The sequence below is a fragment of the Dermochelys coriacea genome, chromosome 1 (assembly GCF_009764565.3).
Source record: "Dermochelys coriacea isolate rDerCor1 chromosome 1, rDerCor1.pri.v4, whole genome shotgun sequence".
Classification (NCBI taxonomy): domain Eukaryota; kingdom Metazoa; phylum Chordata; order Testudines; family Dermochelyidae; genus Dermochelys; species Dermochelys coriacea.
This window is the reverse complement of record NC_050068.2, coordinates 239,163,957-239,179,985: the sequence shown is the minus strand read 5'-3', so window position 1 is coordinate 239,179,985 and position 16,029 is coordinate 239,163,957. Positions and strand designations below refer to the sequence as shown.

Below are 16,029 nucleotides of genomic sequence, written 5' to 3'. Positions count from 1 at the left end.
CCATTTGTTCTATTTTTTCCTCAGACACATTTTCCAGTACAATAACTTATTTATACAAGCAATGACGATCCCAGCTCCACTTCTTGATCATTGCCAGAACACCAAATATGAAAGCATCATATTTTTTATGTATACTTTGGCCATGTTCATCAACAAAACAGAATATATATCATGTTCAAACCATGTCTCATATATAGCCAAGTTTACGTACAAGCTCACCTCCCCAAACACTTAACTTCAGTCTAAAAAGTCAACAGAAATACAAGTCCTTGTGGACCTATATATTGCACTAAGAAACACCCTTCCGTCTCTATTTATAACACTTTATCACTTATACTGGTCAGTTATTCAAGTAACTGAATCTTCCTAAATATGTTCTCCGTGTAAGATGAAGTGTTAACACAACTCATGTCACTGCGGTTGCATTGTCAGACAAGAAAAAAACAAAAAAAGGAAATATAGCAATTTCTCCAGATAACTGAGATGCAGCAATTTATTAGTTTGTATGTCTGTACACTTAGTATTCACTTAAGGCCAAATTCCACTTTATAATACTTGCAAATGTCTCCCGTTGAAATAGCAGGATCCAGGCTTAAAATCAAGACCAGAATTTAGCTTTAACACTAGTTACACTTTTTTGGAAAATGTTCCAAAACACATTTCACATATTGCAGGCCAAAATATTGAACTAAGAATAACTTTTCCTTTATTTTATGTTGGACACTGCTTTCTTTCAGTATCCTTTTAGTAAGCCTCAGAGATAATTGCACACTTTGTCCTTTGTATTTCCTTGTTTTTGTGTACTTATTACACTATGTCTTATTACAACATACGTAAGTTTACATGCCTATACTACACCCAAAGCAGTTCAATTTAAGAGGTAATCATGCTATACATTCCTACGCTACAACAAAGCATCAGGTTAATTCGCACTCACATCATAAAACTTCACAAAGAAACTTCATCTCTTGCCCTTTGTTTTCAGAAACATGTAATGAAGATTCATCTGAAGCCTTAGTTTAAAATTGGCATCACTGACTAATAATGATTCTAGGTAATTGGGATTCTGATGACATGTCCTTTTCAAAATCCCCTTCCCTCCCCCCGAAAAGATATGCTCCATGGGTCAGACCTATATTTTTGTTATGTGGGTGTACAGAACCTAACACAGTGTGGCCTCAGCCACTCGCCTGGTCTACCCAAAGTTTTGTACTGACTTAAAACTATTTTGACGATAGGTGTGATTTTTCTAAATAATTAAAACAGTATACATCTCTAATGTCGATTCAGCGATATCAGTAGAAAGGTGCTAATATAATACCGATATAACTTATTCCTCTACATTTACGGGAATAAGGTATTGTCTACACTTGGAAATTTACCAGCATAACTATACTAATATGATTACAACACCATAACTTATACTGGTATAACTCTCCATGTGGGCACCCTTATTCCGGAATAAAAGAGCCTACATGTGGAGTAACAGTGGTATAAATATAAAAGGTGTAGCTATGCTGGTAAATTTCCCCATGTAGACTATACCAGTATAGGTTAGAGTTTAACATCTATATACTATTATAACTTTGTTCACGTTATCGGGTGGTTGTATCACTTTAACCTCAAACCAATATAATTTAAGAGGTACAAAAATCGTACATAGACCAGCCCTGTGACTGGGGCATCCAGGGGCCACCACAATGCAAATTAATACATTATAAAAGAATAATAAATAGAAAATCAGGCTATCAAAGAAGAGTATTGGCCATGGGACAGAACCAGACTCCTCTCAAACACAGTGACAGAGGGCACAGAATGGTGATTCCTTTGTGCATAAGCAGCTGAAGAGAAGCAATGCCAACATTGCACCTGAAAGAGCCAACTGAGGCAGAAAACAAGCTGTCAAAGTGGGAGCCCTGTTTAGTGCAAGCTGATACAGTAAATTATAAAGAAACAGATAGTACTTTCAGAGCAGAGAAACTGTTGATTAGGCTTGTATGTAGAGAAGAGTGTAAAGAGAAAAACCAGAAGAGGAAAAGACAACTGCAAACTGGATGGCAGCGCACACACCTGGATTCAGATAGCTGCATTCTGTCAGTGCAGTCAGAGAAAAATACACTCAGCAAAATGTTTTGTTTTAGGGAAAAATAGTTTGAGATAAAAATCTTGTGCATGTACATAAACTTCTGTCCCAGGGGATCCATAGGTGCTTTATTGAGATGACTTACTGTCCAAATACAAAAAGAAAAGGAGTACTTGTGGCACCTTAGAGACTAACAAATTTATTAGAGCATAAGCTTTCGTGAGCTACAGCTCACTTCATCGGATGCATTTGGTGGAAAAAACAGAGGGGAGATTGATATACACACACAGAGAACATGAAACAATGAAAAATAAACTGCAGGTTCAAATCAAGTCTCTGGAGTACATCCACAGCTGGGATGGGTCATTCAGTTCTTTGTTCAATGCTTCAGTGTAGCAAAGTTCCTCCAGAGGTAAGAAGTACTCCTTTTCTTTTTGCGAATACAGACTAACACGGCTGCTACTCTGAAACCTGTCCAAATACACACACACACACACACACTCACTCACTCTCCTTCTCCCCATATGTGATTTAAAATATATATATATATCTATATACACACACACACACACAAAATTAAATCACTTTGCACTCTCAGACTACTAACCACCTCTGAGATGAAACACAGCAGCAGTGTAACAGTGCATAGCAGCAATACATAACTATTTAGGGCAAGAAGTGAAGAACAATTCAGACAGTTAGACCTAGAGTGAGAATTTAGGTTGGTTGGTATTGGCTAGGATTGTTAAGATTAATTCCCCATTTCTTGAAAAAAGTACTAAATGGAAAATTTGAACCACTCTCAGTAATCAGGACATATTTACATATCAGGACATCCAAACAATAGCACTTCTATCCGCTAAGTGCCCCCTTATAGCATAATGCAGAATTGGATCAGTACTGACTCAGATAGAAAAGTGGCATCTTCTCAATCACTAATAACCCATGTTATGACAACAAATTTAATAGAACAGTATTTTATTAAGGAACAATATAAAGGAGTACTGGCTCAGTTCAAAATGACGACATCTCTTTGGCCACTACTAAATAAGCACCTGGCATGCGTTTCCCTTTGTTACAGTACACTTCACAACCAACAGGGAAGTTAACAGTTGGCAATATATAATCAGTATCTAGAGCAGCTGGCAACAGACATGAATTTTGGGCACAAATGCTCAGTGTCAGGGGGAAGTCACAGAGAAATATTTTAAGCCAATAGCTAAACAAAAATAAAGCCTTGAAAGAAAGGCTTCATGGATAAGATTCCAAGGAATGTAAAGGGCTTTTGTCCTAAAGGAGGAGACTAGAACTCTACCTTGGTGCTCGCATGCCAAAGCCAACAAAAAGGTAGGCTCTTTGGCAAAAGGTTTGCCTTCTCTTGTAAGGATCCTCAGCATGACTGGTAAGAATTTAAACATGTAACATTTTCTTTAGGAGGTCATTAAGAAAAACACTAGAAAAATGAATGACACTTTAGTAAGTAACCAGTTTGCTTTAAAAGGAACCTTTAAATAGATACAAATAGCATCTACTCTTCATGGTTAAAAACCCTTCAGGTGAGACCAGGGAGATATTGTGCATCATTGCAGTATTATAGTGTAAGCTTCTGAGTGTTTAGTAGCCTAATCATCTCAGATTCAAATGGTTTAAATGTGTGCTAGGAGGTTCTGAATAGAAAAAAAGGACATTAACATTTGTTCTTGCTGAAACTAGAACATTTGAGGCGATTTAACTAGAATTGTTAAAATGGACTCCAACTTACCAGTTTATAAAGCCAAAAGGTTTGGTAGCAAGACTATATCTGCCAGCTAAAATAAAATTAAGAGCTTGTCTCCACTTACCGGTGGATCGACGCTGCGGCAATCAATCCACCGGGGGTCGATTTAGCGGGTCCAGTGAAGACGGATCCCTCTCCGCGGATCACTCTCCCATCAACTCCAGTATCCCATCAACATAGCATAACGTGGACCTCACGGTAAGTAGATCTAAGCTACGTTGACTTCAGTTATGCTACTAACGTAACTCAAATTGTGTAGTTTAGATTGACTTTCCCCCATAGTGTGGACTTGCTCTAAGGCAGATAAGGTTCATTGAGGGACCATCTAAACCCAAGCAGGTGTGATCAATCCCTGGCAGGCAGCATTTTATTTCCACCACACCAGGGTGTTTGTAAATGTGCACAGGTGCTTAGATCTTGAAACTAGTGGCCAGGATTGTGTCTCAATATATAGGCCAAGTCAGACATACTGCTGTTTTGCACAGGATTCCAGTGGTTAGAGAGCAGTACTGAGGGGTGAAAAAGAAATGGCAAGGAAAGAGAAGAGACAGAATTCTCTAATGCTTTGTTCTTTTTGCTAATTAAACACACTTTTGTTTTAAGAAGCATGTTTGGTCATTGGATCCTGAAGTGCAGGTGACCAAACCCAGCTGGACCTGCTGGGTAATGATGGTTGACATACAGGGTACTGTAGCCCAGAGCCCAGTCTAAGAATGGTGTAATTGTGAAATTCCACCCTAAGACAGGTAGGAGCATGAGGCCTAGCACCTGAGTGTGTGCTGTCGGAGACCAAAAAAGGGGAAGAGGTGCAGCTAGCTCTATAATCATGATAAATTCCTAATAAGCTCAAACATTCCTACAGCACTTGAATTTTCCTTTGGAGATCTCCCTTTTAATACTGACCAAGCCCAACTTTGTTATGGTTTATTCCTGGGGGGGAGTTCTGCATCACTGCACATGCACAGAATTCCTGTCCCCTGCATTTTTCCCCGCAGAAAATGCATTCTGCTGGAGAGATGCTTCAGTTATGCTTTTAGCCCACCAAGGGCTGCTGTGGTGCCAGAACTGAGGGCAGCCAGCTCATTGGCCAGAGCAGTCGGCAGCTGATAGTGAGGAAGAGAGGCTTCATTCCTCATAGCGCCCTGCCACGGAGCCAGGTGAGGAAGCATGGGATATGGGGAGTGAACAAAGTGAGGCACATGGGCTGCTGGGGCTGAATGGCCATATGGGGGCAAGGGTGCCTGGGACACGTGGGGATGGGGCAGGAGGTGCATGAGGGCAGGGGTTGGCTCAGTGTGGGTTCAGGGACACGCGGATGAGGCAGATGTGCCTGACTGAATGGGAGAAGCTAGGGGTCAGCCAGGGTCTGCATGGGGTGGTCTCCAACTCCCTAACAATTCTTTCCCCCCAAAAAAACCTGTTCCATACTTCTACTCACACCCAACAACCCTCCAAGTTCACTCCCAGGTTCCTACCCAGCAATTACTTCCCTCTACCTCAGCTCCTCTGTTACCCCTGACTCCCCCAAGCCTTTGCACTGCTTTTGAGGGATGCAGAAAATATGTTTCTGTATTGTAGTTTAAATAAATTATTACTCAAAATTCTGTATTAATATTCCTAGTAAGGAATCTATTTGACAAAACATTTTCTGAATCTTTTTTGCTGTCTGTATTGTTACAGATATACTTGTTCACACGTATCTTGAAATAAATTACCACAATAATTCAAAGTGGTGTGATTATATTGTGTTGTTTTGACAAATAATACATGCAGAATTTTAAAATATTGTCCACAGAATTTTTTGGCACAGAATTCCCCCAGGAGTAATAGCTGCAATATTGGAGAAGTGAAAGCATCTACCCAATATACAGCATATTCTAACTGATTTCTAGCTGACTAAAAGTCTGATAAGCGCTTTGTAATTCTTCGGATTTGCAAACGTCATAAAATGTGTAATTGTCAACATTAAATTCCTTGAAGATCCTGGGGGTATTTTCAGTATCAACCACTGATCCTACACATGTACCTTTGGTAAATTTTATCATTGCTTTATTCTAGGTCATTTATCAAGATATTAAACAACACCATATCTAACAACAGTCCTGGAGGAATCCCAGTGGATTTCTGAGTTCAGCTGTACTGCACAATCAGTTAGAACTGGGCACATTTTTTGGCTGAAACTTTTTTGGGGGGTGGGGGTGGGGGGGGGGAAGATGAAGATTCAGTAATACTGAAACAGGGGATCACAGTCCAGCTGGAAAGGCATATTGAGTGCGGTCCTGCAGGAATTGGTCCTGGTCCAGTTCTGCTCAATATCTTCATCAATGATTTAGATAATGGCAAAGAGAACACACTCATAAAAGTTTGCGGACAATACCAAGCTGGGAGCTGGTTGCAAGTGCTTTGGAGGACAGGATTAAAATTCAAAATGGTCTGGACAAACTGGAGAAATGGCCTGAAGTAAATAGGATGAAATTCCATTAGAAAAAATGCAAAGTACTCCACTTAGGAAGGAACAATCAATTACGCACATACAAATGGGAAATGACTGCCTAGGAAGGAGTACTGCCAAAAGAGATCTGTGGGCTATAGTGAATCACAAGCTAAATATGAGTCAACAGTGTGACACTGTTGCAAAAACAGTGAACACCATTCTGGGATGTATTAGCAGGAGTGTTGCAAGCAAGACAAGTAATTTTTCTGCTCTACTCCACATTGATAAGGTTTCAGCTGGAGTATTGTGTCCACTCCCGGGTACCACATTTCAGGAAAGATGTTGAAAAATTAGAGAAGGTCCAGGAGGAACAAAAATGATTAAAGGTCTAGAAAACATGACCTATGAGGAAAGACTGAAAAAAATGGGTTTGTTTAGTCTGGAGAAGAGATGACTGAGACATAACAGTTTTCAAGTACATAAACATTTGTTAAAAGGAAGAGGGTGAAAAATTGTTCTCGTTAACCTCTGAGGACACGACAAGAAGCAATGGGCTGAAATTGAATCAAGGGTGGTGTAGGTTGGACATTAGGAAAAACTTCCCAACTGTAAGGGTAGTTAAGCACTGGAATAAATTGCTTAGGGAGGTTGTGGAATCTCCATCATTGGAGGCTTTTAAGAACAGGTTAGACAAACACCCATCAGGAATGGTCTAGTTATTACATACTCCTGCATGGACTGAAGGGAGCTGGACTAGATCTACCAAGGTCTCTTCCAGTCCTATATTTCTATGACTCTATGAAACGTTTTGTGAATTGTATCCATTTTGACAATTGTTCATGTAAAAAAATTTCCAAAACAGTCAAAATGAAAAAAAAAACATTATTTTCTAAAGGAAATATATTTATTTTTTGGTTCAAAATGACTATTTATTTGAAAATTTAATGTAAATTTATTTAAAGTATTAAACAATCAAAATCTAATGAAACATTTTGTTCAACCAGAAATGATAGTTTTTTAAAAAAGAAAAACTAGCTGAAATTTAAAAAATTCACTGGTTTTGGTTAGACCCAAAACAATTTTCCCCATCCCCACAGTTATTTGGAATTGCCATAAAGCGAAAAATGTGTTATACATATAGCTCTACATTCAATTGTTTTATTGGATTAGAATAATCTCTAACAATTTGTAAAAATATGAATAGCAAATATTTGCATACAACTATCTAGTTACCTCTGTCATTCACTACAGCTCAGACTTGCAAAGGGTTAAAAAAGCAGATGAGTGGCCTTGGGGTTAAGGCAGCGGGCTGGAAATCAGGATGTAAAAGTTCAATTCCTCAGTGACATTTGTCAAGTCATTTAAGTGCCTTTACATAAAATATTCAAAAGGTCCCTAAGTCACTTGGGCACTAATTCCTATTTTCACAAGTGGCTGAGGAGCCTAAATCTCATTGAGTCTCAAATTTTGAAAACAAAAGAGTGGAAATTTTCCCTCTGTGCCTGAGCTCATCTATAAAATGGGTATAATACTCTTCTGCCTCACAGGGCCGTATCCATAATGTCACACATCTTTTAAATCACATCTCTCAATTTTACTTTTTGAAAAAATAATAAAATGCACAATTATTGTATCTACTATATTTCCACTGGAAATATTATTAAAAGAAGGAAAATGATTAGATTGCTTGGCAAATTATTAATATGCATAATGTATTGTTTATCAGTCAAAATATCTTTGCTGCTCTACCATGACAAAGGCAGATTAAACAGCTAAAATCCTAAGAGGCTATGACAACAAGGAAGTCACATTTGAATAAAACTCACACACAAGCACCAGTGTGCCATACTGAAGTTCTAAAAGAAAATGTTAGTATTTTAGTATTTTGAATGTCTTTGTTTAGTAATTTGAAATTCCACAGTTTATCCTAGACCAGAGGGGAGAGCATTCCACAGCCCTTGGGCTGTTGAGGTAGACTGGGCTAGTGGCTCGCCTATCTTGTAAGTCTGCTGCACTGACCACCATCTCCAAAGGCACCAAGGACTCACTATCAGGTAACTATCTTGGACCAGCCCATTAAGAGGTTTCAGAATTCAACCCAAAATCTAATTCAATGAGTACCGACAAAGGTCATCAGCAGAGCAAACAAAGCTGCAAGTACGCAAAAAGCTCTCTTGCATATATTCAAGTAATTAAGTGCAATAATTAGTGCCCTCACTGAGGGGTGGGCAAACTGTGGCTCCGGAGACGCATGTAGCTTTTTGGCTGCCCCCTTCTGGGCAGCTGTTCTTTGAGGGGGTGCAAGGTGCAGGTTCTGGCCGGGAGGTGCTTACCACAGGCGGCTCCCGGCCGGTGGCACAGCAGGGCTTTGGCCCCATGCTGCTCCCGGAAGCGGCTGGCTGCTAGCACGTCTCTGCATGCCGCTTGGGGGGAAGGAGGCAGCGGGTCTCTGTGCGCTGCCAGCGCCCGCAAGCGCCACCCCCGCAGCTCCCATTAGCCGGGAACCAATGTGAGGACAGTGCTGGGGGCAGGAGCAGTGCTCAGAGATGCCTCCCCAGCAGCCAGGACCACACAGAAACATGCCAACAGCCAGCCACTTCCGGGAGCGACGTGGGGCCACAGTATGCAGCCTGCCTGAACCCTTCTGCGCCGCTGGCCGGGAGCTGCCTGTGGTTAGTGCCTCCCAGCCAGAGCCTGCACTTCGCACCCCCTCCTGCACCATAACCCCCTAACCCAGGTCAGAACCCCCTCCTGCACCCAAACTCCCTCCCAGACCCCACACTCCCTCCTGCTTATATTCAAATTCAAATGGCAGAAGTTACATTAGAAGTATTGGTCAGTAGTAATAACTTTAATATGTTCAGGTTTCAGAGCGGTAGCCGTGTTAGTCCGTATCAGCAAAACCAATGAGGAGTCCTTGCAGCACCTTAGAGACTGAAATTTATTTGGGCATATGCTTTCATGGGCATCTGATGAAGTGGGTTCTAGCCCACGAAAGCTTATGCCCAAATAAATTTGTTAGTCTCTAAGGTGCCACAAGGACTCCTCGTTTTTTTAATATGTTCAATTATTATTAGTTGATAAATTCTAACAAGTAGTTTTGCGTGTGATGCAGTTCTCGAAATATTTGGTCAAAGACAAAAACTAAAAAATGGTTCCTCCTCTTTGATAGGTTGCCGACCCCTGCCCTAGCTATTCCCTCCCCAAGAGAGGGGTTACTTCGGTAGAAAAATCATAAGAAAAAATGAGTGACAGTCTCAATGGGGCCTTAATGCCTTAGCATCAGGAAGTGGATTTTCCCTGCTGTCATGTATCCTTTGCAGACCACCAAGGACACATTAAATGAACGGACAAATAAATAACTACATCAAAAAAGCCCACAGCATTTGTCACAAGTGCCAGGCCCCATGTATGCCAGTGCTGAAGCAGAAGTTGTGTTTGAAAGTATGGAGAAGCCTGCTCAGCACTTGGGTGCATTGGAACGGATTGTACAGAAGCCAGTGCTCACATTTGGAGGAGACGAAAGAAGTGCCAGTCTGGGACTCAGAAGGTCCAGGTTCAATTCCCTGTTCTCTCAGAGACTTCCTGGGGGGACCCTTTAGCAAGTCACTTAGTCTCTCTCTGCCTCAGCTCTCCCTCAGTAAAATGGGGTAATAGCAATTCCCTACTTCACAGGTTGTAGTGAGGCTAAACATATTAAAAACAGCATCTGTGCACCTCTATGTTAATATGGGCCATATTAATACCTGAGAGAAAAGGCTCAAGAGCACTTAAGTTTATAATCTTCAACATGAAATAGAAGGTGACATTAGTAACTATGAATGTTACCTGTTTGTAAAGACCTTCCTCATTCATGACTAAGTTTAGGCAACAATTTGTGATGCACTAAATCTCAGGTGATATTTTAGATAACATTATAAATTATGGTACTGCCAAAGGTAATTTGCCTTAGAGAGCAAACATTAGGATGATGACTATTTAGCAATTATTTTAAAATGATCAAACTACAACAATGAGCCAAGTACAGCCTGCAGCTGCCTGGGAACGCTTTCTTTCTGCATTATTTCCTATACTGTTGCTTTTTTATTTTTAATATGTACAGTTGCATAGGAGTTGGACTTATCTGGCATTGGCCACTGTTGGAAGACAGGATACTGGGCTAGATGGACCTTTGGTCTGACCCAGTATGGCCATTCTTATGTTTCGAATATAGGTTCTTTCTTTTGGGTTACATAGCCACCAGCTGCATCGACAAATCAAGCAACAGGGTGAATACAAGAAAATTCCCTGTGAGATCTAGAATAGCTTCATAAGGAAAGTGGTGCATTTGGATTATTTTAAACTGGACAAAGCAGAAGTACAATGAACTATTGGAAACAATCCACTACGGTAAGGAGGTGGAAGGACTATGGCATTAAAGGTCATTATTACCCATTTCTAATTTTCATGATTCTGTGAAATTAGTGAAAACATGGACTTCTATTTTTTGATGTTGTTTCATTATTTCATGAAATCCTCCAAAATCATGCAAAACGTTTTATGAACTTCTACTCAAAAATGTCCCAAGAAGACCTGCTTAATTTTTTTTTGTAAGTAGTTCCAAAACAAACAAACTGAAAATGCATGCGCTTGAGTAAGAAGAAAACCACAACAGTTCTTTAAACAGAGTTTCCAAAACACTACACATACATGCTTCATTTCACACATACATAAAACAGAATTTATTCAGAGGAAGAGCTCAAACGTTACTGGAAAACAACTAGTGAGAGGCAAACTTCATAAAAGATCTGATTCAAAGTCCAATGAGCTCAATGGAAAGACTCCCGTTGACTTATATGGACTGCTGATCAGGCCCAAGTTTAAGTGAGTGCTCAAACTTTTGGATACTTATCCCAAGTACTTTATCTGAATGTATTGGGTTTTTCAATATTAGCCCGGATATTTTACGAGACTAGTTTCACAAGAGATGCTCAGGTATCCCTAGTCAGGCAAGAAATAGCATAAAAGGCTGCACCTTCTTTTGTGTGATTTATGTGGATAGCACCTAGCACAAGAGCCTTGATTAGGACCTCCAGATGCCTCTGTAATACAAACACTAAACAATAGTAGATGAGCACTTCTATTTCGAACTGGAAACTACAAATGCAGAGGTACAAAGAAATGAATAATGGGGAAGCAGGTTAACCACAGAAAGTTTCAGTTGAAGTTTGGTTTGCATTTTGGATCAAAGTTTGGTTCAGGGGCGGGCTGGGAATTATGTTTCATCTTAACTGGCTTGCCCATCTCTAGAACCAACACAGCAGAAAGAAAAAACAAGCTCTCCCAAAATACAGTATCTCCAGCTAAATAGAGGGTAAAAAATGTATTTGGCCCTTATCCTATAAATCCTTATTCACGTGAGTAATTAAATGGATGCAAAGAACCCTTGTAATTTACCATTGCAGTATTGGGCTCTGGTAGTGCTCCATGTATATAACGAGATAAAATACTTCAACCCACCATTATGTAAAAGAAAAACAAAATTAGGCCAAAAGCTTAGACACAAGCATCAGCACAAATTTTTCTGTTGGTGTTCTAGGGCTATCGTTGAGAAACGAATGCTCCATAAATTCAAACAGCAAACACATGATTCTATGGCACCCACAATACCACACAGAGGTCTATACCTATTCACTCCAAAATTGTGAGAAGTAGATATTATAGACTAATAGATATACATACAACACACAAAAAGGACAGAAACTAAAGGATACGCTAAAATTCACTCTCTGAGAAGGAATGAAGTTAACCCTACCTTAAATAATTCAAACTCCTTCTTTGGCATCAACAGCTATCAACATATGAAAGGTATTTGTAATTAAAATAAATGTACACCATACGTATTAGGTTTTGAATATTTGATGTCTGTCAATCGGTAATGGTAACAGAAGATCCAAAGGAAAAGATTTGACCTATTATAAATTCTGTCAATTTTATTTTTATTTTAGACTCTACACAACAGAGAAATAAAATTCAACTTGTGTAGAGCAACAGGAATTTTGAGGTTGCAGTAGAATTTACAGATTTTTGTTGTCGTTCTGCTTTGAACCACCTTACCCTAATTCATCATTAAAAATATAAAAAGGATTTTTTTTCCTAAGGAACAAAGGATACCTGTATGGTGTGGCTGTATGCAGGTTCAGAATGTCCTGAACCAGGTTCCTGAGGTCGCAGTTGATCCAAGATGTTGTTTGGCACAAACCCTGCAAGGCCACTTTTATTTTGAACTTTCCACCATTGTTTTCTGTCATCGAGGATCTGCAACATTTGATACAATGATAAGTCAAGTTAAAAGGTTGAATGACATTTATGTCAGGCTTGTTTTGAGGCTTGCGCTGCAACACTTCAAGCAAAGCCCTGTCGTTGCCAGGATCTGGTCCAGCAACTGTCAATTGTTCAGTCAGATTTAGTTCCTTCCTCATCACAGGCCTTTGCTCCCTCCCCACTTTCCATGATCCCTGTTTCTTTTTTTATTAGATTGATCGCAATCACCGGAGGGAGGACACAAATTTTCTACTGCCGTCCCAAATTGTGTCTGTTTCAGATCAACCTGATTAACAACATAAAAAAATTAATCAGTACACTGGATTTTGCTTAGGATAGAACATCACGGAGGTTCACAAACTGTTTGGTGACCTCTATACTGACATCATAAGAACTAATCTAACCAAACCAAATCTTAGATGCATACCAGTCAACAGACAGGGAGTGGCCCAAACGTAGAATAGTGAACAAACATTATCTGAAATCTTCCCAGTTAGCGGCTTCATTAATATAGAAATATGTTGTTTACTGCTTTTAAACAGTCTGTGTTTCTAATACACATGCCTGACTAGTAATCATATAGGAAAAAGGACATTGAAGGTTTTTTTTAATCTCATCTATAATTGCTCATTAAGATTTAATAGAGGGCAAATGCATTTTTAATACAATTCACTTGCTTCCTCCAGTTCGCCCACTCATTCTGATCCAACTAGAAGACTGTCTCCTTTTTGGTTTTATTTGGGTGTATGGTGATTGTATTTATGGAACGTTGGCAGCTGGGTAATTGTTGATTTCTGGCGGCCCGTATGGGAACTTACTGCATTATGCTGCCTTTTATTAATTAAGCTAATCTTGAGATAGATTATCCCTCATGCTCAATTCAGCTAAAGAATTATTCTAATCTCCACGGGAGGCAAAGAAGACTCCCCACCAGTACAGAAATCAAATGCTTCCAACACAGTCAATAGCCGAGAACACTTTAGAAATACAAATAATTGATCATAGTGCCAAGACACAGCTCTTATTGGTGCCTCAAAGAAACCACTGTAGACCACCCTTTGTATCATCATAATTAATATTTACACTTAGCAGTGTTTAGAGGTTTAACTCAGGACTTAGGTGCCAGTGTAGCCGGCACTATACTTACAGATATAAATACACAGGTCCTCCCCCAAAGACCTTATAGCCTAACCAGTGATCTCTGAAGGCTTGAGGGAGAGGGACATAAATAAAAAAAAGAATATATTTGGTTAAATACAATTTTTTTTTAAAATATATTATGAAGTACCGACCATCTCTTTCTGTCCCTCAGTAACTGCGGCTACACGTGAAGCTCAGGGTGTGATTCCCAGCTTGAATGGGCATAACTCATCCTAGCTCTCGCTGAGCTCGTGTGCAAACAACAGTAGCATTAGCCATGGCAGCACAGGTGGCCTCAAGGGGCAGCATGGGGCTCGCTGTCCTGCGTGGATTTGGGCTTGGGTAGCTAGCGCATGCTGTTGCTTGCTGCTGCCATGCTACTGGGGGGCTACACTGTTTGCAAGCTCGCACGTGTCAGTCTACTCGAACTGGGAATATCGCTCCCCAGCTCCAAACGTAGACGCAGCCCATAAGGGCTTGGTTTCTTTGAGGCACTGAAAGGTGGGTTGTGGAACAGAAAAAAAAGAGAGAGAGAGAGAGTAGTGATCTTAAAGATCAGTTCATATGGGGCATTCCCTGTGTAAGGGACATAGTGGAAGTAAGCAGAGATATACGTATGGAGAAGGGCGACACCCTCTTAAAGGTGAATATATGCATTCTAAACTGCTGGCCAAGGATATTAATAACCCAAGGATATCATGACATTTTGGGAAGGTAAATAGTTGGGGAGACAGCATTGCCCCAAGAATAGGGGAACTGGGCTGGTAGTCACAGGTCCCAGGTTTGACTCTGCCACTGCTATGCAAGAACTCAGGAAAGAACTTTATCTCCCTGTGCCTCTTTCTCCTTCCCCCTTTTGCCTGGCTTGTCTATTTAGATCATAATCTTTTCAAGGGAGAGACTGTCCCTCACTATGTGTATGAACAATGACAAGAAGAATGAGGTCTCTCTAGACTGTTTTGTTATTCAAAGATTTTTAATATTAAAATTCATATTGCAGAAGGCTGTGAAATCCCACCCAACTATTAAAGAAGATGAGGTCTATAGCAACAAGTGATAGGTCAGCATGGAATCCCCATGCATCTTGACTAAGATACAAGACAAAATAATTGAATTTTCCATATTCCTACAGAAGAATGCAGACTACTGTGTCAGAAGTCATCACCCCAAACATTCAGATTGCCCACAGAGAGGACACCATCAGTTCTGGGAAGTATTAGAAATTTCATTTCTGTGTACTACATTACCTCTAAAATATCATCCTTCAAGACAGAAAGTTCACTGTGGTTTCTTGCCACAAAGTCATACCTGGATTTGGCATATCTCTTGGGCTCTGCCTTACCGTGTGCTTCATAATTTCTACAAAGCAAACAACCCAACCATTATTCTGCTAGACTTTCAAGAGAAGCAAGCAATTTAAAAAATAAAACATTTAAGCAAGCTGTATTCTGCTAATCTATTTTAGGACACTTCATTGCCATAGAATTTACCAATGCACACTATAATCACCCATTACAACATTAACGAGCCAGCAAAAGACAAAAAGTATTAATTGAGTTTCATAGACCTCAAGAGTTGGTAACAATGGTTAGCTCAGAACTTGCAGTAAGTACGGTAATAATTTAGAGATTAGCAGATGTCACTGCATTAAGGTAAATCAATTGCATGCATCAGATTTATAGCTGTATTCCTACAGGTTTATACTGGATTTAATAGTCTTGTATAATAAAGCAAACTGATATATTGGGAAAGGTTTACAATTTGTAGTAATTTATAAAGCATCTTATGTGCTTAAAGAGAGATTGCACTCTCTAGAGTGCATCACAACTTACATTTCAAATTGTTTGTAATGTCTCAATGACAACAGACAGAATGAATAATTTTCAGCCTTAAATCCAATCAAACTAAATTGCCAATGTCAAAAATACTTGCCCCCCACAGGTAAATTTTCTTATTTGTCCATAAGACACTATGTAAATGAATAGCTCAGAGTCATTAGCTCAAGCGAGAATTAAAAATGACTTATGAGCAGTTAAAGGTAAGATTCTTATAAAACTTAGTGGGATGAAGAATACAGAGTACAGCACTCTCATTCCACAAGGAAAGATCTGTTCAGATTCCTTTTGGAAAGTGAGCTAGTGGGTTCTCAAATGTACAACCAAGTCTTTGAAGTCAAAAGCTACCCCCCCGCCCTCCCCACCCCAAAAGCTTCTAAAAGAAACAAAAGCAATATGCACCTAACGCAAATGACATGCACATCAAAACCACCATGTAAAAGAGTTAATGAACTAA

The 16,029-nt window shown here is 39.8% G+C and overlaps 1 protein-coding gene across 11 annotated transcripts in view; it reads right to left on the bottom strand.

Moving 5' to 3' along the window:
* EPS8 (epidermal growth factor receptor pathway substrate 8) overlaps window positions 1-16,029 on the bottom strand; it is a 198,900-nt gene that overhangs the window by 18,130 nt on the left and 164,741 nt on the right. For all 11 annotated transcript variants that reach the window (XM_038419564.2, XM_038419538.2, XM_038419517.2 and 8 more), the window contains 2 exons: window positions 14,985-15,096; window positions 12,448-12,591 (listed from right to left, as the gene is read on the bottom strand). In XM_038419564.2, the coding sequence (XP_038275492.1) occupies window positions 12,448-12,591; window positions 14,985-15,096 (256 nt within the window). The remainder of the gene's footprint in view (window positions 1-12,447; window positions 12,592-14,984; window positions 15,097-16,029) is intronic.